General features: G+C 42.1%; 1 protein-coding gene across 1 annotated transcript in view; it reads left to right on the top strand.

Annotated features, from left to right (window-relative positions):
* The window catches only part of CDK6 (cyclin dependent kinase 6), a 253,809-nt gene that overhangs the window by 170,240 nt on the left and 60,385 nt on the right, over nt 1-23,184 (top strand). The window contains exon 4 of the mRNA XM_068973118.1: nt 13,895-14,004. Coding sequence (XP_068829219.1) covers nt 13,895-14,004 — 110 coding nt within the window. The remainder of the gene's footprint in view (nt 1-13,894; nt 14,005-23,184) is intronic.

The raw sequence follows: 23,184 nt of genomic DNA, 5'->3' as shown, positions 1-23,184 counted from the left end.
ACCTTGTTCCAAATCTTGCTTGTACCATTTACTAGTTGACTGGGTCTTGGACAAGTTGCTTAATTTCTGGAGTCTCAGCTTCCTTATCTTTAAAAATAGAGTCATGGATACTGACTTCATACCACTAACCTGCAGATGCTCCAAGCAGACAGGTGAAGTCTGTCTGGCACAGGACTTGACATCTTCTGTGCTCCACGAACGTTTTCTTTCCCTCCTTCCCTAACCTGCTTCTTTCCACCCCCAGATGGGATGAAAGTGAAAGCTTTTGAGAGAAGAGATCACAAAATAACACAAAATCCCACAGTGATCCATCTGCTGTTTAACAGTTCTTCTTGTCAGCATACTTCTTCTTTCTAACCAGAATTCCTAATGGTGCGATCTGAGTCCTCTGCAGTGTGGCCTTCTCCTTTTTTGTTTGCAGTTTTAATCTTGCTAAACAAACGGCATGAAACATCCTAATCTTTGGGAGCATATTTTCTTTAGTTCTTGCCTTTAATAGCGAAAGCACAAAATATAGTGGGAACTCTGGAGTCTTCTGAAGACCTTACGTTTATTGCCGGTTGCCCAGACTAGTTAGTTAGCATGCATCTCTGTGAACCTTCTAGATGAAAGTGTGTCAGTACAAACTTTGGGCAGAGTGGTTTTTTCAGAATGAGCTATACCTTGGTGTAGTACCTTCCAGCTCAGAAAATCCACACCCTTCCCATTTAAGGAAAGTAGAGCCCACAGATTTTAAGATATTGAAGAATGTTTGAGCCTAAACTTAGGTCCTAAAACTGTGCACCCATTTCCCTCATCGCTTGCACTGACCAAATAACCTACAAGTGTTCATGTAATAGTTTTACATGCAGCCTGTATTAAGAGTGAACATGGTCACCAAGGAGGAAGAAGGCGTGGACTTAAAGAGACATGCAGCTGTTTTCATCATAAAAAGTCAATTTGTAAGTTTACTTTCAAGTCTGAGTGGTGATGAGGCTTCCCAAAGCATATAGATTTTCTTAAGTGTTAAAGCAACCTTTAAAAGGAAACGATGAGCTCTACAGCCTGCCATATCCTGTGGGCAGAATAATTTTCATTTCTACTTATCTGTGAAGGTTGAAGGAATGTCTACAAATATTTGCTTGGTTTCTATGGTGAAGGCGGAGAGAGATCAAGTGTGTGATTGTTCAGTGTCAAAATCAAAACTACACTATACTGTACTTCTAAAAAGAGAGTGCGTTTGTTGCTTGAAACATAATAAGACATTTAGCGAGTAGTAACTATTTTAAGTTTCACAAGTTCAGGATGAAATTTAAACAATACGGCCTGAAGGAAAACATGGGCCCTTCAGGCATGTTAAAACTTCACTTTCCAAAAATAAAATGGTCCTCACACTTTATTAAAAAGTCATCTGTTGATTAGAGATAATGCTGGTGGACTCTAAGGATGCCGCGTGTGGGCATGGGGACATGACCACGGTCTGTAAATTTCTTTTTTTTTTTTTTTATAATTTTATTTATTTATTTTTGGCTGTGCTGGGTCTTCTTTGCTTTTTGCAGGCTTTCTCTGGTTGCGGCAAGCAGGGCCCCCTCTCTGGTTGTGATGCTCGAGCTTCTCTTACTGCAGAGCATGGGCCCCTCTAGGGAGCGTGGGCCCTAGGGTGCTCGGGCTTCAGTAGCTGCAGCGTGTAGACTCAGCAGTTGCCGTTTGTGGGCTCTGGAACACGGGCTCAATAGTTGCGGCCCACGGGCTTAGTTGCTTCTCAGCATGTGGGATCTCCCTGGGTCAGGGATCAAACCTGTGTCTCCTGCATTGGCAGAAGGATTGTTTGCCAGTGAGCCACCACGGAAGCCCTATAAATTTCTACTATATTAGAAACCCCTTCGTCTGCCCTAGGTATCGCTTCTAACCCTGGAACCCTCCATTCATTCTGCTGTCTTCTGGCTACCCTTGCATTTTTGAAACATACATTTTTTTTAATAGTTCCGTAGGTTTTTAGTTTATTATTCTTTATGTTTTAAATATACAGTACATACTATTTTTCATATTTGAAAAGTCAAATAGTAAAAAACAGTTTCCCCCCAAAAAATGATTGAATGAAAGAAAGAGAGTAGTTGTCTTAGCATTCCTGTTGGTGTGGGGGTAGGTTGAAGGGGGTAATACATTTTGATCAGAAGCACCAGACAAGTGGAACATACATTTTTTTTTTTTTAAAAGAAACCTCACATGCACAATGCTTTGTCAGGTCCTGAGGGTGAAAAGTCCACTTAGGAACAGCCTCTACCCTCAGATGGTAAAGAATTCGCCTGCAGTATGGGAGACCTAGGTTCGATCCCTGGGTTGGGAAGATCTCCTGGAGGAGGGCACGGCAACCCACTCCTGTATTCTTGCCTGGAGAATCCGCACTGACAGAGAAGCCTGGTTGGCCCCAGTCCATGGGGTCGCAGAGTCTGACATGACTGAGTGACTAAACGCAGCACAGGCAGTGAGTACGTGGTGAATGGAATACAGTGTGATAAGCGCTGCGTTTCCATGTAATTGGGCAGGACCAGGCAGGGCAAGGCTCACAGGAATTAAGAACGGAGTCACGAGAGAGAGAACTTCCAGAGAAAGGGTTTCAATCTATGAGAAGGCCACGAGGCGCGCATGACATAGCACGCATGTTTGTACAACCATAAAGCCTCTGAATGGGTGGAGGAAGCTTTCCCATGAAGGAGGAACAGGCGATAAAGCCAGAGAGAGGGTGGGAGCCAGATCATGAGTTGAACTTGAACTTGACCCTGAAAGCTCTCAAGAATGGTGGAAGGATTTTAAGGAGGAATGGAGTGAGCACAGCTATAGATACAGAAGAGAGGCCAGAGTAGGAGAAAACCTAGTGCGAGAAGACCCCTTAGGAAGCTGCTGTGACCTGTAGCAGTTCATGGTGCAACTGTCAGGGTCTGGTGACTTGATTGAGAGTGGGGCTGTGTGGGAAGGAACCTGGGTGGCTGGTGACTTTACTTGCAGAGAGGGAATCTAAGAGGAAAGACAGTGTGTGCATTTTGGAATTGAAATACCTATGGGAGTACCAGGGGCTTCCCCGATTTGGATCCCTGGGTTGGGAAGATCCCCTGGAGCAGGCCGTGGCAAGCTACTCCAGTATTCTTGCCTGGAGAATCCCATGGACAGAGGAGCTTGGCGAGCTACAGTCCATGGGGTTGCAAAGAGTTGGACACGGCTGAAGTGACTTAACATGGGAGCACTAAAGTGGTGATGTCCAGGAAACAGCTGGACGTGTGTGTCAGAATTCTGGATACCATGTGGACTTGAGGGTCATCCATTATGATGCTCCCCCAGGAGTTGTGCATCACATTAGGAAAGCAATCGCCCAAGAATATCCTTGTTGTTTCTCAGTCGTGTCTGACTGTGGTCCCGTGGACTGCAGCACGCCAAGCTTCCCTGTCCAGAAAACAATTGTTTCAGGGACTGATTGGGAAAGAGATGGCCAAGGGGTTACTGGAAAGTCCCTGGGACCCCACCCCAAGTTCTCCTTCAGCCAGCTGATTTGACTTGCTGCTCTTCTGATTGTGACCCACCCTGTCTAGGATAACAGGGTAGCTCTCCTAGAGTGCACACTCAATGATGAACTGAAGTTCACTTGGACCTTTAAAGACTTGATGTCTAGAATAACACCTTTTTAAAGTAAATTTGCTTAGACATGAGCAAAATGGGAGAGAGGCATAAGGCTTAGAAAGAGATGGTCAGTGCCAAGGAAATGGCACCCCACTCCAGTACTCTAGCCTAGAAAATCCCCTGGACGGAGGAGCATGGTAGAGTACAGTCTATGGGGTCGCCAAGAGTCAGACACGACTGAGCAACTTCACTTTCACTGATATCATGAAAGGTCAGAGCCTGGATCCTTGGACTCCCCTTCCTTCATCCTGCAGTGGGTCCCTGTCCCCCTCGGACACAGGACACAGGTCTCTATCTACAGAGCTCCTCTTCTCCAAAGATTCCCTTCACCCTGGGCTCAGCTCTTCCCTGTGCCATTGCCCTTTGAGTTTTCTGACACATTCTCAGAATCAAATGAGGTCCAGCCCACCTCCCTCCACAGATGCAATTCCTTTTTTAAAAATACACGGTTAGTGGGGCTTCCCAGTGGTTATGACTACATGTGTCTGATGCAGAGGGGCGGGGGCGGGGGGTGGGATGCAGGTTTGATCCCTGATCAGGTAACTAAGATCCCACATGCTGCATGATACAACCAAAAAAAAATTTTTTTTAATTTAATAAATAAATTAAAATGCAGATTTACTCAGAGGTCCTCAGTTGTTTTAGACATTGTTGTCCCTATATTCTCCAGGGTAGAGGACTGACCCCAGGAGTTAGTTCCCTGTGGTTCTTTCACGTGTCCAGTCATCAGATAATAAGTGAGCACCTTCCGTGCATTGACACTCTATATACAGTGTGGCCGATGAATGGAATGACTCTAATGGAAAATCGGAGCTATGACAACGCAATGCAAACTCAGGGGAGAGCAACCAGCCCCAGCTAAGAGATCAGGAAAGGCTTCCTGGAGGAAGTGATCTGTGAACATTCAGATCAGCAGAGACTCAAGGACAGAATATGCCACAGAGAGAACCACAGAAGCAGTGACCAGGTAGTTGGAAGCTAGTACATTTACACGGGAGCCAGAGGTGGTCCCCACCAGCTGGTCCCCAGTGAGTCTGGACAGCTAGGGTTCTGGAAGGACAGGCAGCCTTCCTGCGGGTAGCAGATGTGCAGCAGAGGCCGTGATTGTTGTTGGCTCAGCTCCCAGAATCTGAAAACATTTTTGTGTAGACTTCAGCCATTTTTTTTGTCACACACCAGAACATCTTTTTCTGGCCCTTAGGTTATAAATGTGTCTAGTGGAGATGATTCTGTTATTATTTGTTGAAAGTACTTTGTTAACTTTTATTGGCATTGTACTCTTTTAATGTTTCCCATTTAATTAACCTTACAGTGACAAGACCGGGCCGGAAAGAATTAAAATTCTGATAGTTTATAGTCTCTTAATTTAAATGTATGATTTTAAAGAACTGAATTTTGAGACCCTTTAGGAAAAGTCAGTGAAATTACCACTAATTTTGATGTTCACTTTGCAAAAGCGTGGATGTCTTTTGAAGGGAAGAAACAGACATACTAGAGAGTTTTATGGGCTTCTCTGGAGACTCAGTGGTAAAGAACCCACCTGCCAGTGCAGGAGACATGGGTTCAATCCCTTTGTTGGGAAAATTCCCTGGAGAAGGGCATGGCAACCCACTCCAGTATTCTTGCCAGGAGAATCCCATGGACAGAGGAGCCTGGCGGGCTACAGTCCATGGAGTCACAAAGAGTCGGACACAACTTAGCCACTAAACAACTTCACAACAGGAAGTTTTATACTGGTGTGAAGAAGATACATGGCTTAAAGAACAACTTAGAAAGCCTTTACTTGGACAGTATAAAAATCCTGAGTTATTCTAAGGATTTTATCCTTATTTCTCAGAAATCGCTACAGAGGTTTACGTTGGAGACTTACTGAAATTGGCCCCAGAAGAATCACCACATTGTTGCCCCCGACAAGTACTTAAACCAAAGAGCAGGCAAGGATGTCTTAGTTCTATACAGTATATGGATTTTTTAAGTCATTACCATTGCTATATCATTTAAGACCTCTTAGAGTGCTAACAGAGGTCCCTGTACAAATCATCCAGTCTAAATGTCCTCTATGACAGATAAGAAAGCCGAGAAAAAGTTGCCACCCACACTAGTTTCTTCATCAGCAAACTGGATGTATTAGTCAGGTCCCAACAGGAAATAGATGGCAGACTCAAAATAAGACAATTCAAGGAAGGTTTGTTTACAGAGACAAGATCTACAAAGAAGTGGGTTTAGGGGAAGCCCAGTGGATGGCATGAACTTGAGTCTTTCTTGCATCAAGCTGTTACCATTCATTCCCAGGCTTGAAGGGTGATGGGGAGCAGTTAACTGGAGTTGGGTGGGGTGGGCTGCCTGGGAAGGACATTGACTTTGTAATGACAGCCCTGCCAGCTCTGAACCACCTTGTTGGGAGGAAATCAAGGGGTTAAAGACCCAGCCTCACTGTTCTTCTCTCTGAACTCCTGCCTTGGCTTCCCATTGGCCAAACCCAATGAGAAGCTGAAGGCAAACGGTCCACACAGGTCCACCTCCCAAGAATGAGGCCCCCATGCAGAGAGGCAAAGGGAATATGGCCCAGCACGACGTACTTACCGTGCTTTGATGCTCTCTAAGCACGTAGCCATAGATTAGGGATGACTCAGAACATCTGCTAAGGTTTTCTGGATCTTGGTGAAAGAGTACATGAATTAAAGACTGTAAAATCTAATATTAAGTAAGAATGCTTTACTCTGACATGTACTTTGAGTCAGAGTTGGCCTTGGCTCTATTTTATCTTATACTGTACTGAACTGTTTCACAAAATTGTGAATAGAGATCAAAGCAGTTTAAACAGATACATCCACTTGTGTAAATATCCTTGAACTCCCCTCATCTTCCGCTCCCCCTCCTATTGCCAAATCCATCTAGCACCTCTAGAGGCTGATAATACATGTAGTGATTGTAATAAACATCATATTTGCTTGGGTTCCAGCTGGCTGCAACCACCAAACTCTGTCCATAGTTCTGTTGTTATCTTTGCTTAGTAGACAACGTCATTGTTACCATTAGAAGCCACCTTTGTCTTAGATTTCTAAATGTTGATCTTTATACATTGTACTCATTGTCTATACAGCCTGTCTTTTAACTGACCACTATATTTTGTTTTTAAGGGTATGTAGAATTATTAAACTGAGAGAATATGTGGGTAGAAATTAATTGATTATATTGTTGAAAATGTTCTATGTTACTTGATGCACTAAAACCTTGAAACATTTTTTTATCCATTTTGTCCATTCTTTATAAAACTTTCTATTAAAAATTAGTAAATCTGCTTTCCTGTGACTTAAACTGGTTTTAAGTGAGGCAGTCTTCCATCAGCAGTTTTTAGAGGTACAGAACTGTAATAGTTCCATAGGAAACAGAATTTATACTTTAATGTCAGGGAAATTTGTTACAATTTGTTCTCGTGAAATTACAGAAATTGTCATCATTTCAGATATTTTTAAATTACAGTGACTTAAAGTGAGGATTGAAGGACTGTGGGTCAGAAAATGGAATGGCCACGTGTATTAGCAAGGTAAAACTAGGGAAGCTTACTTGATACATGAGCTAATGTTATATAAATAGGGAATAATTGTTAGATTTATGTCTATTGCAAAAGGCAGTCATTTATTATTTTAAATGTAGGCTCTGGACAGCATTGGGGTTATTTTATTGGAGAATCAACTAGAAATGTATAGTGCATACTTTTTTGGCATTCATGCATTTGAATTCTATAAGGATTAACCAAAAAGATATCTCTTTAGATAAATGCTGATGGTTCAAAGAGTATAAACATAAACCCAGTGAATGAATCTAATTCCTATCACCTTGTTACAATGATTTAAACGTAGCCCAATTAAAAATCTCTAAGAGATAATAAAGAGATTTTTAAATCTTAACTTTCACTGAAGTGATCAAATGGTAATTTGGTGAATACATTTGTACCATGTAGAGCACTGTTGTGGTTTCGAACTGAATTTTGAAGTTAAAAGTGAAGCCTTTTTCTTTAACTTTTTTTTAGAGGAAATCACTTAACCCCAATGGATAGCTGCATTTTTGAGATTTTTTTTTTAAGTTCATGTTAAAATATTTCAAAGAAAATTTAAAATCCTTTTCTTTCAGTTCTTTAATTGCAACCTGTATATTTGCCTGCTGATGTGTGGATGTTTGGAGTACTGAAAGAAGGGGGCCAGGTTGGATGCTGAGGAAGGACTGTGGGGTTGAAATCAGTGCCCAGGAGAAACCCACGTGGCAGCTCCCTGACTCTGGCTAAATTACCCAGGCTCTCCAAGATTGTTTTCTCAGCTATAAAATGTGCTTACTGACAGCAGCTGACTGGCCTTGTGCCTCTGAGGTTGTCATCCAGCCCCTCCTTTCTCTCCCGCTTTCCACCTCCCGCACTGCCATGCCTCCGTGACATCTGTCCCCTTAAAGCTAGGTGTCTATACGTACAATCCTGGCAGGCATTTTTGTGTGCATAAATGACTATTTACACCCACACATAATCTTTAATAAAAATTGAAAAATATTTTGCGCTGCTTCAGAGCTTACCTGTTCACTTAACAGTGTATCATGAATATCTTTTTATGTGAACAGGAATGAGCAGGATGACAGCTCACTCATCTTTCTTGATGACTGAATAATATTCTCCTATTGGGAATTATTGTGGAGTAAACATCCTTGCACATACCTCTTTGTATACTAGTCTGAGTATTTCTATAGGATAAATTCCCACAGATGGAACTCTGGTTCAGAGACGTAGGCACTATTAATTTTATAGATACTGTCAGATTGTCCTTTAAAAAGGTTGTGCCAGTTTGCAATTGAAAACATGCAGGGTTCCTTCCTTCCTTCCATACCATGGCCAACTCTGAATAGTAGTGTTCTGTCCCTTCTGCCCATCAGGCAAAAACGATGCCCTCTGATTATATTACTTTATGGCATATTGTTGTATTATCTTATTGTGTTAGCCTTCCTTCCTCTCTCTCCCTTCTTCCTTTTCTTTCATTCTTTTTCCTTTCTTTCTTTTCTTTCTTTCAGTGAGATTGAGGATCTTTTCTAGTTTTTTCTTCTGAATTTTTTCCTATTCTTTATCCATTTTTCTTTTGTATTGTCTTACTGATATAATTTGTTTTAGATGTTTTCTCCCTGGTTGTCATTCACCCTTTGCCTTTATTTACAGTGTTTGCTGAAGAGGATTTCAGTTTTAAATAGCTGGATCTTTTCATTTCAGGCTTCTAGATTACCCATAATGATGAAAAAGGCCTCCACATCCCAAGGTCCTCTTCTGTTTTCTTCTAATACATTTTTCTAGCTCTGCTTCTTTCTTCTTATGCATGGTATAAAGTAGGGGTCAAACTTACTCTTCTTCCAAATGAACGGCCAGTTGTCTTGCTTTCACCTATTGAAGTGTATTTTCTCTCTCTAAGATGAAACTCAGCCTACCTATCAGAACATCTTATCTTATAAATATCACCTTGTGAATATCTCATTGTCTTTCTGAACTTTATTCATTTTTTAATCTGTCAGCACCTACTGTTTTATTTGCTGTACCTGCTTCCCTAGTGGCTCAGATGGTAAAGAATCCGCCTGTAATGTGGGAGACCTAGGTTGGATCCCTGGGTTGGGAAGATCTCCTGGAGAAGGGACTGGAAACCCGCACCAGTATTCTGGCCTAGAGAATTCCATGGACTGTATAGTCCATGGGGTTGCAAAGAGTCAGACCCAACTGAGCAACTTTCACTTCACTTCAGAGTGTATTTTGGTGACAAAGAACAAATCACCCTCATCCTAATTTCTCAAACTGTTTTTGGCTCTTCTTAAGTGTTTTTCCGCCAGAGGCACCTAACTATCAAAGTTACTCCCCCACATCGCTGGATTGTCTTACTTTTTTGTGTTAAACGCAGGAATGATAATTATCTTTATGATGTCGCTTTTTCCCATCTCAGTCATAGTCGGTCTCACCATTTATTTCGTTTTTATTTTATATTCTTCAATAATAGGACATCATTTTTTAAATGCAGATCTTGCTTTTTTAAATTCCTTGGTGTTTCACATGTTTTTGTTACCGTGTGAGCGCGATCCTTTTTCCATTATATTTTGTAACTGACTTAGAAGCACTTGTGTGTTTGTTTTGTACTCTATGTCTACTATCACCCAAATGTTTATTATCTGAATAATATTTTGTTGTAATTAATTTCATATATTAAAACATAAAGCCAGTGTGTATAAGGCGGAAACCCTTAGAGAGACAAGGAGATTCTGGGGGAAGGAAAGCAGAGACTCAATTATCTTTCAGTTTGACGCAGTATAGAAGAATATAAGTAAGGATCTGTGTGAGGCAAACTAATTAATAAAGAACTTTACACTTAAAAGAGAGTACTCTTCCTACATCCTATGAAACAAAAGCCAGTAAAATGCATAGTCATAAAGGATACACATTCTACAGGTTGCATTCTCTGGCTGTGATGTAATAGCACTCAGTTCAGTTCAGTTCAGTCACTCAGTCGTGTCTGACTCTTTGCGACCCCATGAATCGCAGCACGCCAGGCCTCCCTGTCCATCACCGACTCCCGGAGTTCACTCAGACTCATGTCCATCGCACTAGCAATTAAATAATCCACCAATTAAAAGTTAACCATAAATATCTGATAATATGGAAATTTTAAAACTCTTTTCTAAATAATTCTTCATACTAGATTATTCTTAAAGAAAAAATTAAAGATAAATTATGTATTATTTAAAGCTGAACAAAAATGAGGAAGGTTTATTTAATAATATATAATAAATGTTCTATCATTAATCAAAAGTGAAAATAAATTATCCAGGTTTCAACTCAGAAATAAATTTTAGAAAACAAAGAAATTAGGAGGGGGGATTTAAAAAAAGTAGAAATCAATAAATTATTAAAAAAAAATTATAAAACAGTAAGCCTCCCAAAATGAGAAGACATTTTGAAGTCAGTTTTTAAATAAATAATGTAGCTAAACTGTTAATAACCCTGACTGATATAAAGAGGAAAAAAATTAGATTTTCTTTCTCAGAAAACCAAAAAATTAAGTGAGATGAAAATAATGAACAAGAAATACTGTATAAATTTAAGCCAATATATTTTAAAATCTAGATTAAGGATATTCATAGGGAAATTCCTTATCATTACCAAAATTGACTCAAAACAACATTGAAACCTGAACAGACTAATTACCAAGAAGAAAGTCATGAGACTGTTAGAAACATACTGCTTGGAAAGATCCAGATCCAGGTGGTTTTACAAGTGCATCCTATCAAGGAACTGATTATTCGTATGCTGTTTATAATGTTCCAGAATATAGAAAAGGATGGACAGTATATCCCTAACACTAAACATGAAAAATTACACACAAAAAGAAAGCTGTAGATTAGTCTCATTCATCAGTGTAAGTTAGTGTCCTAAATAAATATTAGCAAATAGAATCCGAGTCAAATAAAAGAATAATAAACCATGACTAGGAATGATTTATTCCAAGAAGAGAAGGGTGGTACAATATTGGGAAATCCATTAATGTAATTAATCTAGCATTAATAGAATAAAAGAGAATGGTCAAATGGTTATTATTAATAGACATTTTTTAAAGCTTTTGATAAAAATGCATTACCCATTTTGAGTGGTAACTAAATTTTAAAAGGAAATGAAAGGAACTTCTTAAATGTATCGATATTTTTCTTATTATTTTAGCTGTCTAAACATTTATTTGGTGATCATAATAAGTATCACTGGTTAAAGTACTGAAAGTGAAGATAGTTATACTAAAATGTTTTAGAACGAGTAATCAGTCAGAAATCACAGCCTCTTTAAACAACGTTAAATAATGCTGTATTCAGATTAAACTTTTCATCTCATACGTTTGACTCTATTTCAAACTGAAGTGAGAAGATAAATCTGTAATATCACAATATCTGTGTCTATCTGTAAACCACTGGACTTTATGGTCCATTTGCCCCTGCACACCTTGGTTTACAGTGTATTAGAGAAACAGGGAAGTGTTCCTCCAGCTAGAAATATTAGTAATACAGAAATAAATTATGTAACTAGACACTGGAGCCCAGAATCAAACACTTTTCTTGACACAAGCAGTGAGTACCTTCTCTTTGGGGATTGAATCTTTCCCACTTATCTTCTAGGAATGATTGCCTTAAAATCATCAGTTTGGTATTTGTTGAAACACAGGTGTGACATGCTCAATACTATGATGGGCAATGACAGACATAAAGGTGGGTGAAAGCAGGTCCGTGGCCCCAGGAATGACCCATGTTGTGAACTACATTATGTGCTAAGTTCTTCAGTTGTGTCCCACTGTGCGAGAACTACATTACAAGGTATGGTTTCTCGGTGGCAGTGGGTCCACAGAGGGGATGATATCAAAGCTGAACTTTGTAGGAGAAGCAGAATTTTAGCCTGTGGAGGAGAAAGTAGAGTTTGTCAGACTAGAACAGTGTCATCCAAAAACACGGAGGCAAGAGCTGGAAGATATGTTTTGTATAATTGAGTGGTGCTCAAACCTGGCCAAGGGTTAGGGTTACCTAATGAAGTTTAACCAAAAGAAAAAAAAAAAAAAAAAACAGAGGAGGAAGAGAAAAAAAAAAGAACTCCAGGGCCCCCACCCATGGACATCTAATTAAGTCAGGGGCAGGATAAGGCTCAGACTCATGAGTTTTTCTAGACGCCGCCTGGATGATCCTGGTACACGGTCAGGGTTGAAAGCCAGTGATGTGGTCTCATGTGTGACTAGGCCATGTATTTCATTATCAGTCAGAATCCTGAGCTGGTGGGACTCAGCTGGGCAGTTTTCTGCCCCCTGTCATGCTGGTAGGAGCCACAGTCATCTGTTGGGATGACTGGTCAGGCTGCAATGTCCAAGATGGCTCAGTCACATGGTCTTTCAGCTGAGAGCTCGGACGAGGCTGTCGGCTGGGACATCTCTGTGGTCTGCTCGTTGCATAGCAGCTGGTTTCCAAAAGGAAGCCTCTTCAGAGCAAACATTCAAAAAGGCTCGGGTAATCAGTCTTCCTATAACCTAGCTTTGGTAGTCTCAAATGTCACTTCCATTATATTCTGTTGGTCAAGCAAGTCACTAAGGCCACCTCAGAGAGAAGGGACGGTGAATTAAACTCCAGTCTTTAATGAGAGGAGTGTGTATATAAGGAAAGAAGGCAATTGATGGCAACCATTTTTTTTTTTCCCAAAAAATTTCTACTGCAGTCTTGATGCAGTAAGTTCTATAGCATCAACGTAAATAAACAGAACTTCAGGAAAGTTAGATAGACATCAATGAAAGTACAATTAGGTAAAACAGAGTAATGATAGAAGGAATCTGAATAATGTAAAATGCTTATGTAATAGATGCGGTATTGAATTCCTTACCTGACGAGAAAGAATATATCTTCAATTCAGACGTCCATAGAATTTCTGCTAAAAAGAAGCCCTCAAACCCCTATTTGCTCTTATAAATCTAGAACCTGAATGATATGATTTCCTCACCTTTCAGTGTTGCAGAAATATTTTGTTGTGTTTGCTCTATCTGTTATTACACCGCTCGGGATAAAACGGGGTTCTTCCCGTGTGGGAATCCCTCCCTTTGGATGATTTTCCACATGGTGTAAGCAGTTGGTTACACATTCTCTCTCACATTCTTCATGCTTTGTTTTCTGACAAGAGTGGCATTGAAGGGGGCTTTGTTTTGATTCCCCACGGTCTCGTGATAAGAGTAGTTTTGACTTGTCCTGGGTGCTCTGCAGGCTTCAGGGTCACCATCCAACAGCCCCTGGAGTCATCTTCTGATTTCCCCAAATGGCTGACCTGGGAATTGAGCTGAACACATTGCCGTCACCTGTTTTCCACGCACTGTTTTTTTTTAAAGCCCCTTAAGAAAGAAACCATAGTTTTTTAAGCTAAGGGTTGGTTTGTTGGCTTGTTTTTTAAAAGTCTTTGCTTTTGCTTTCTGAAATTCAGTTATTTTGCCATCCTAGTAAGACACCCAGAGTCTGAGGTGGGAACCCAGGTTGTGGGGATGATGGAATTTCCCGACCTGTCAGCCATGAGCCTGTCACGTTACTTATTGCTCCAGTCTCAGTGTCCCCTGTAAGATTTCAGGAGCTCTTTCCAGACTGAGTCTCGGCATGACATCGCTCAGCACGAGGCGTGAAGCAGATGGCCGTCGCCCCCAGTAACGCTCCGCTGCGCTTGTCCTTGCAGGTCGTCACGCTGTGGTACCGAGCACCGGAAGTCCTCCTGCAGTCCAGCTACGCCACCCCTGTGGACCTCTGGAGCGTTGGCTGCATATTTGCAGAGATGTTTCGTAGAAAGTAAGAAATGCTTTTTGTTTCTCTCTGTCTCCCTTGGAAAGAAATGTTTGGGGTCTTGGATAATTTAAGTAGCAGCCTAGTATCTCTCTTTCAAGTGGGATCATGGTATCCACATCCATATGCCTCCGGCTCTCACTTCCGAGTCTGTCCAGAAACTGCCTTCTCAGCCCTTACAGTGTCACTGGGTGTGGTGGTCGCTTCTGGCTCTTGGAAGCTCTGTTTGGAAAAGAACACTGCACTGTTCTTAACAGTTCATTGTTTCTGTTGGTGATAATAAGACATGGTAAATGTGAAGCATGTTATGAAAATTTGTTTTTAGTGAGAAATATCTTCAAGGTGGACTTTTCCACAGGAGGAGGACCAGGGATATTATGTATATGGAAATTTTGATGATGGGTTGACAGAACAGAATGTTTAGATGGAAAAGGAATAGACAAGAGAGACATCTGAGCCATTTCAGAATCCTTTAAATGCTGTCAATTGGAGGAGAAATTAGACAGACTCAGGCACTATAGAGAGCGGAACTGGAACCAGAGATATTCAAATTACAGAAATAAAGATTTTTGCTTAGAAGGCGAAAAAAATCGAATGATTGGAGTTATCTGAAGAGCAGATCAGGGCTCGTTCTCACTGGCTACCCAAGAAGAGACGAGGCCACTGCACACTGGAGATGTTTACAGTGGTATTCTTAGAGTGGGTGGGTGGGCTCGATGGCCTCCGGGGCACCTTTGACTCTGAAAGTCTGCGGTTCATGTGTGTGATTTTCATATCACAAGAAATAGCCAAAACAATGTAATAACGATCTGCCAGGAAAAGAACCCACACCTTGGTACTAAACTCAGCCTGGTTAAAATTAAACAGAGAGGCTAATCAGAATCTAATCTCTCTTTGTCTTCTGTTTTTATTTCCATGGGAAAATGTGAGTCTGGAAGCAGTATTCTCCCAAGTTGGACATGTTATATTCAAAATGTAACTCCATGATAGCTCACAAGAAAGAAATGCAGTCAGCCGTTGTTTGCTTGCTCATTTGTTTGTTTTAACCAAAGGAAATTTTGTTCCTGTAACAAATCTGGGGACCTGCTTCTAGACCTCAGCAGATTTCATCCCTAGCTCACAGAAGGGTATCAAAGTACACAGATATTGAAGGCAGGCTTACTGTGTGCCAGTCACAGGACCAAACCTTCTCATGCGTTCCCTTTTTATTTCTCACAAAAAGAGATAGCTGAGATGCAGTGGTTAATGTATTTGTCTGACATCAAACAGAAAGAACGAGGGCTATTACTCTTCTACCAAGGAGGAAAGGGGAAAAAAAGACTGTATTCAGCTGCAATGTTTGCTAAATAGGCTAAATAAGTGGCTCTGGAAGTGTGGTTCTTGGACCAGCAGCACCAGCATCACTTGGGGGACCTTTTGGAAGTGCAAATTCTTGGGCCTCACCCCAGACCCACTAGATCAGAAGCTCTTGGGCTGGGGTTCAACAGTCTGTGTTTTCACAAGCCCTCCACGTGATCCTAACTCACCCTCCAGGGAAGGAGCCACGGGGGAGGATGAGAGTGGTGTGGTTTAGACACTAAGTCATGTCTGACTCTTTTGCAACTCCATCGACTGCAGCCCACCTTGATTCCTCTCTCCATGGGATTCTGCTCCACCCAGGGATCAAACCCACATCTCCTGCTTTGGCAGGCAGATACTTTACCACTGAGCCACCAGGGAAGTCTCACCAGGGGATAGCAATCTTTAAATGTACGACTCCCAGACCTCTCTCTTGAAATTCTGATTTCTTATTGGGCTAGGGCCTGGCATTCCTCTCTTTAATTAAAAGTGCCTCATGTAGTTCTTTTCTTCAAACAAATGTGGAAAATGTTGGGTTAAACACTTATGGTCAGAACCAGGAATAATTGACGGGCAATATTGCAGTGTGGGAGTCAAGACAGTCATTTCAGTTCATCCCATGAACAACTTGGTGCAGATGAGAGATGATTAGAGTTTGGAATTACTTTGATGTCTAGTGCTGTGCTCGGTTGCTCAGTTGTGTCCCGACTCCCTGGCAAGCCTATGAACTGTAGCCCGCCAGGCTCCTCTGTCCGTGCAATTTTCTAGGCAAAAATACTGGATGGGTAGCCATTTCCTACTCCAGGGTATCTTCCTGACCCAGAAATCAAACCCAGTCTCCTGTACTGTCAGGCAGATTTTTTACCACTAGCACCAGCCACCTGGGAAGCCCTGATGTGTCTAGCTAGAATTATCCTCAAATGTAAGATTGGGTCCTTCTTTTGTTAGGAGAGGAGGGGGATCAGTTATTTTTCAATAGTATAAAACGTGAATCCCAGCCATAATTGATGATAAAAACCAATCTTTTTCTGGAAGATGTTAAAAGAAAGATGAAATTTAAGATATGTAGTGTTAACATGTTTTCTAGTAAGGAATGTGCTGCATTTTTTAAGTATAGATATCCACCACTTAAGGGACAGTTGCAACCCATATTTTCATTTGACAGCCACTTTTCATTTTTACAGCCATATTTTCATTTTGCCACTGATGTGGTGTTATAGTTGGTAGTCTGGTTCCCAGACTGGCTTGCAGAGAATCCTGTAACAACCTGGAACATATACAAAACATTATTTATGAAAACTTTCTACTTAACAACAGTTTTTTCTATGGGAAAATCCATTCTGTGTTCAGTCCAGGAGACAGGAGTACCCATCTCTTCACCCAGCACTGGATCTGAGAAGGGACTCTGATGGAGGCATAGAGAGAGCCTCCTCTGACGTCAGCAGCAACGGTCTGCTTCACAGTTCTGGGGAAGCAAGCTGCTGGGTAGAGACCCACTGGCTCTTCAGATGTGCACAGAAGAAAGTAACCCCTGTCTAGGAGTCTTATACTGGGAGAGCAAACGGAGAAATAATTGCAGGCAGCAGGAAGCCATATCAGAATCCAGACCCCTGTGCCTTTAAGGCTGAAGGACAATGAGTCCATCTGGGCCTGCCATACACGCCCTTCCTGGGGCGGGGGCTCTGTCTCCTGGGTAGTTCCTGCCGGTTTGGATGCGACCTTGAAAACAGCCATGGCATCTGACCCCTCTTCCTGCTCAGTTCACGTTTTGGTATTTCCTGCGATAACACCCAGATATCTGAATGTGCAGGCTGCTCAGTCCTGCCAGCTGAATGCTGGGGTCCAGCCACCGGCTTGACCTGCGTCCAGCCTGACTCCGGATTCAGTGCTGACCCACCTGTTGTGGTATCCAGCTGAGAGCACACGGGCCAGGCCTTCTGGAAGCAGATTCTCATTGCCTTAGCTGACCCTGCATAAGGGAATCCTGGCATGTGTCCCCTCCCTCTGGCTTCCTCCTTGTTGCTATGGCAGTAGTTCCCAAATCGTGTCATCTCTTTTAACACCTTCATCATTTTTGCCATACTCTTAAGATAACTATGCTTAGTTTTTTTTACTGTCTTAATTAGAGTTATCTCGCTAAACCCACACTCTGAGGACTGTTAATTCAGTTTGTAGATGAAGAACCACAGCCTTCTACAGGGAGTATGAATAACTTGTCCATGGACATACAGCTCTTCTGTAGGAGACCCAAATTTGAACCCTAGTCTGTCGGACTCTCTAATCTTTGATTTTTCCACTCTGCCACGTTTCTGCCTTGGCTGTGGTTTTACCTGTGAGGCCATATTTTCTTCTGCATTAATTTATGCATTATTACAGTGTAGCAGCAATAATATTTTAAGGAGGTGAAGAAGCAACCCATGCATCTAATAGCTTTGACTTCTAGTCTCTCCTACTTTCACTTTATAGTGGAAAAGCTGACCAGCTTTCTGTGACCTTGTGAAGAGGTCCTGCCTTGTATTCTAGAATGGGATACCTAAGAAATATGAACTCAGTAAAAAGAATCTTAGGGCAGATGGTTTACAACGAGCGAGAGAGTTTGAATACCACCTGTCATTATTATATGAGTTTAATAATTGCTACACTGACTTCCGGGTGTGTGCATGCACTCAATCGTGTCTGATTCTTTGGGACCTCGTGGACTGTAATCTGTCAGGCTCCTCTGTCCATGGGCAAGAATACTGGAGCTGGTTGCCATTTCCTCCTCCAGGGGATCTTCCTGACTCAGGGATTGAACTCGTGTCTCTTGCATCTCCTGCCTTGGCAGGTGGGTTCTTTACCAGCTGAGCCAGCAGGGAAGCCCCTGCATCTTTTACCTTCCTCCTTTAACTCATCATCAATGGGTGATCCATCTTTACCCCACACTGAGTCATATTTTAAGACTAAAAAACATTGCTGCGAATAGGGTCAGTAGACAACTATCCAGCTTGAAGATTGGGATGAGATGGATAGAGGGATGGACCGATGAATGATGGAGATTGATTTTCAACTTCATAGCAAGATAGATTCACAGTTGTTAACTCTCCAGGTATCGGTCTGGTGCCTTGTGATCATGGTCTGAACTGTTTTCTGTGGTTTGAAAGTTATGGGGTTTTCCAAGTGATGGCAAAGTCATAAAAAGAAAACGCACATTAAAAAAATAAAACGTGCTACTAATTCTTTGAATATGGAGATTGTGGTAAACAGATAGTAGTTCTTAGAAGTCCCAAGCTGCCAGCTAAAGTTGCCAGCTCTGTTGATCCCTAGCTAAAAAATGCCAGATGCCACCAAGAAGAATATAACAAATACAGTCCCTGTTAGAAAGAAACAAACAAGGCTTCATGATTTTACCCTGCCTCAGATGGTGGCCTCTCTCCGCTTGCCGTAATTGATTTCTATGAATTGAACACCCAGTAGCTGAGAAACTAAGAGTGAAACTGTCCTTTGTGGCTGAGTGGTCTGGGAGCAAACATCTTTAAAATGTCACTGAGTGCCCTGCCAACTGTCCTACTGGGTACTGTGTTGGCGTTCCCCATACTTGAGCACTTTCCTCAGTGACGTCAGGGAAATGAGGTCCTTGACCAGAGGCTCTGAACACCAAGGTACCCAGGCAGGCCCCAGCCACTGAGAGGAGACCCATCACCCCAGATTAGGTCAAAACATGTAAGTGGAAACCAGGGCACTCCCTGGACCTTGACGTTTCTTATCTCTTCTTGGATGTTTTCTTGGCTCTCTCTTTTTCCTTCTTCAGAGAACCCACCGGATGGGAAAAACTCCAAAGAAGCATTTACTTGAGTGAGGAAATACCCAAGGTGGTGGTACCCAGGAAAAGAACTGATCTTGTTAAACAGTGCACACAGGGGAGTTCTAACTAAGAAACAAGGAGTACTACTTTTTAATCGTAGTCAGTGTTTTTTTTCTTATTCTTGATGTCCCTGATGCGGGGAAAGATTGAGGGCAGGAGGAGAAGGGGGTGACAGAGGAAGAGATGGTTGGATGGCATCACCGACTCAATGCACATGAGCTTGAGCAAGCCTTGGGAAACAGTGAAGGACAAGGAAGCCTGGCGTGCTGCAGTACGTGGGATCACAGAGTCGGACATGGCTTATCGACTGAGCAACAACAATATTACTTTAACAGGAATGTATTTGTTTTCATGGTGTGTGCTGAGACGACCCCATCAGGCCAGCCTGTCCCTGTCAGGGCACCCCAACAGCTGCCCAGCTTCCCACCCCTTGGGTCTGACTCCCTGGGTCTGCCTGCCTGCCAGCCTGTTTTCCTGTTTCTTGCCTATTTCCTGCCTCCTTCCGATAAATTAATCTTTCCATTGTCACCCTTTTCCCAAAACTTGTTAAAACTGCTGTAGGATCCTTGACCCTCGAGACCTTCTGAAGAAGAAGCCCCAACTGCATTCTGCCCATCTCACGTCTTATTCTCCAAGATGTAAATGTATGTTCGTGAAGGGTACCTTGTGGCCCCAAAACGTGTCTTGAGGTTTTCTTCCTTAGAATCCTTTCAGTTCTCTTATCCTGGGTGGCCTCTTGCCCTCTCTAAATCTTCCAGAGCTAAATCTGGAAGATGTCTCTTCAGGAAGGAGAACCTCCCCCTCCCCAGGCCCCCCCACCTCCCGCCCCTACAAAAAACAAACCCTCAATAATGAGACAAACATCCCAGTTCACAATGGGCGAAAGATTTAAACATTCACGTCACCAAAGAAGATACAAGGACATGAAATAGGCATATGAAAAGATGTTCTGTGTCATTGGTCAGTGCGTGCCTGCTCACTCAGCCGGCTCTGTGTGACCTCCATGGACTGTAGCCCACCATGGAGGTGAGTGTCTTTATCTGTAAAATGGAGAGACTGGGATAAGATGCTACATCCTTGGTGTTCCGACCTTCACAGAGGTATCCGTGTCCTTCTACAGTCTAAGAGTGCCCAGCCCTTTTCGTTCCCCTACTCAGCTTCGTTCAGAGCAGTTTGATGTCATCTTTTTTATTTACTGGGCTTCTGGAATCTAAAAGGGTTTTACAACACAGGAGTAGATGTCATCCAAGAGTCACTCTAACTCTGATATTCTTTGCTTTGGGGTGAAACTGTGGCTTGGTCATTTCTAGAATTCTTAACATGTCATGCAGAGCTCACCCTTGCTGACAGAGGTTGTTATGACACATGCTTGTCGTGGTTCTGAGAACTCGACATGCATTATACTATTTAATCCTCCCAGGCAGCTTGCCCCAGGATCCCACATCTGGTTGCGGGCAGAGCTTAAACTCAGAGCTGTATGGCCTGTGACAGGTACACTGAAGTGTAATGAGCTATACTAGAAAGCCAGGTGGGCATATAAATATACAGGGCAGCAGTTATAGATGCGCGTACCTAGGGGGGATAGTGGTGTGTGCATGTGTGTACATGCCTCCCTCTCCACTGTTCCTTTTTTTACACATTTAAATATATAAAATAATTCATGTGGAATGTCTATGAAAGTCTAAACCAGTTCTGTCCAATAGAAAAGAGAATGTCAACCATGTCATTTTAAGTTCTCTACAGTCACATTAAAAGTAAAAAGAAACAAGTAAAATTGATTTTTTAACACAACATATCCAAAATGTAAACATGGAAGAGGGCTTCCCTGGCTCAGATGTAAAGACTCTGCCTACAATGCAGGAGACCCGGGTTCAATCCCTGTGTTGGGAAGGTCCCCTGGAGAAGGGCATGGCAACCCACTCCAGTATTCTTGCCCAGAGAATTCCATGGACAGAGGAGCTTGGTGGGATCCTGTCCATGGGGTGACAAAGAGTCAGACATGACTGAGCGACTAACGTACACGCACATCCAAAATGTTATTATTTAAATGTGGAATAGCTATAAGAATGTGGATCATACATTCTATTTCAATACTAAATTGTTAAACTCCAGTATATGTTTTATGCTGACAGCACATCTCAATTCAGACTAACCACATTTCAAGGGCTCACAGACACATGTACTATATTTTATGTTGTTGTTCAGTAACTGGAGTGGGTAGCCATTTCCTCCACTAGGGGATCTTTCTGACCCAGACGTGAAACCCGCGTCTCCTGCGTTGGCAGATGGATTCTTTACCTGAGCCACAGGTTTAAACCATCAAATGAAAAGATAAAGAAGAAACAGAAAACTCACTGTTTGTTGGGAAGGGGAGAGAGAAAGAGTCCATGCCCTCCCACCCTAGGCTTATTGATTCTCGGTCTTCTGTCCCCTACATTGTCATCTTCTCTAGTTTGGGTGGAGGCCAGAGAAGTCGGGGTCCTTGATGTAAAACCAGTAGAGCTGATACTGTTGCAGCTGCCTGGCCTTTGTCCCTGAATCAGTGACACTTAAGTGCCAGCCTGTAAATACAGTCTTACCAGCCCTGGCTGATCAGTCTTCCCCACTGCGTCCTCTTCAAAAGCGCATGCACCTGGAGCCTCCGTCTCCACACTCTCTGACTCCGCAGGCCATTTTCAGAAACAGGAATTGTGTGGGAAGGAACGACTGAGGAGATGCAGATGCCAATTAGCTTTATTTAAAAAAAAAAAAAAAAAAAAGAGTTTGAGAAATGAAAGGTCTTTCCTATTCTCCTATCCAAAATCCATTCCCAAAGACAATCCCTGGATATATTTCCTGATCTTTATTGCACATTCGAAAGTGTGTGTTTGCACACACCTATGTATGTATATGTATGGATTTGGATATAGATATAAACACATGCACACTTCTGTCAGTTTATCTCACATAAATGGGCTTATGCTGGACATATGTTGCCTTATTCATTTTATGTTATCACAATACATTAGGTCAATTCATAGAAATCAAACTCATTTTTAAACTGCTGAATCATTGTCAGCTCATTTATTTCATAATTTAATTTCCCATTGATGAGCGTATATGGATTGGTTGGCTGGTTGCGTTTGGTCTTATTACAGACAGTATTGCAGTTAAATCCTGTGCTTATTTTGTGGAACATTTGCCCAAGTATTTCTGTATGGGTAAATTCCAGAAGCAAAATTATAGGGTCAAATAACATGCCTATTTAAAATTCTGCTAGCTAAACCAAATTGCTCTCCAGCAAGTAAACTCTGTTTTTACCTTAAGGTGGGAAATAGGATTGAGAGTCTCAAAAATGAAGAAAGATTGTCAAAAATAAAACAAGACAAGGACTCTTACGTAAGCCCTGGCTTCCTCCTGCTGCCTCTACGCCTTTTTAAAAATAATGTCAAGAGGAAAACTTGAGTGACTATGGTAATTATAAAAACTGCTGTTAAGTTGGTTTGAAGCCTGAGGGACCTCTTTCAACTGTAAAATTGACTGTGGGTTTCCTTTTTATCAGTTGTGTAGTGATAGGGAAGAAATCAACCTTATTTTGTCAGTTAAAAAAAAATTATCTTAAGATAAAGACCCAAGCAGTTTTTCAGACTAGTTTCTTCCAGTGCACAGAGCGTGTGAAGATCATTCTCTAGAGTTCCATAGTGTGGAAGCTTGGAGAATAATGTATATTGAGTTTTGATCTTCCTTCCAGTCTGGATGTAGATATGGGTACTCTTCTTCCATAGTCAGCAGACCTCATGCATCTTTCCTTCAGATTTTGCCTTCTGGGGGACTTCCCTGGTAGCTCGGTTAGTAAAGAATCCGCCTGCAGTGCAGGAGACCCTGTCAATTTCTGGGTCAAGCAGATCCACTGGAGAAGGGATAGGCTGCCCACTCCAGTATTCTTGGGCTTCCCTCGTGACTCAGCTGGTAAAGAATCTGCCTGTAATGCCGGAGACCTGGGTTCAGTCCCTGGGTTGGGAAGACCC

This window comes from Capricornis sumatraensis, chromosome 5 (genome assembly GCF_032405125.1).
Source record: "Capricornis sumatraensis isolate serow.1 chromosome 5, serow.2, whole genome shotgun sequence".
Lineage (NCBI taxonomy): Eukaryota > Metazoa > Chordata > Mammalia > Artiodactyla > Bovidae > Capricornis > Capricornis sumatraensis.
The sequence above is the reverse complement of the archived record's forward strand: the minus strand, read 5'-3'. Positions and strand labels throughout refer to the sequence as shown.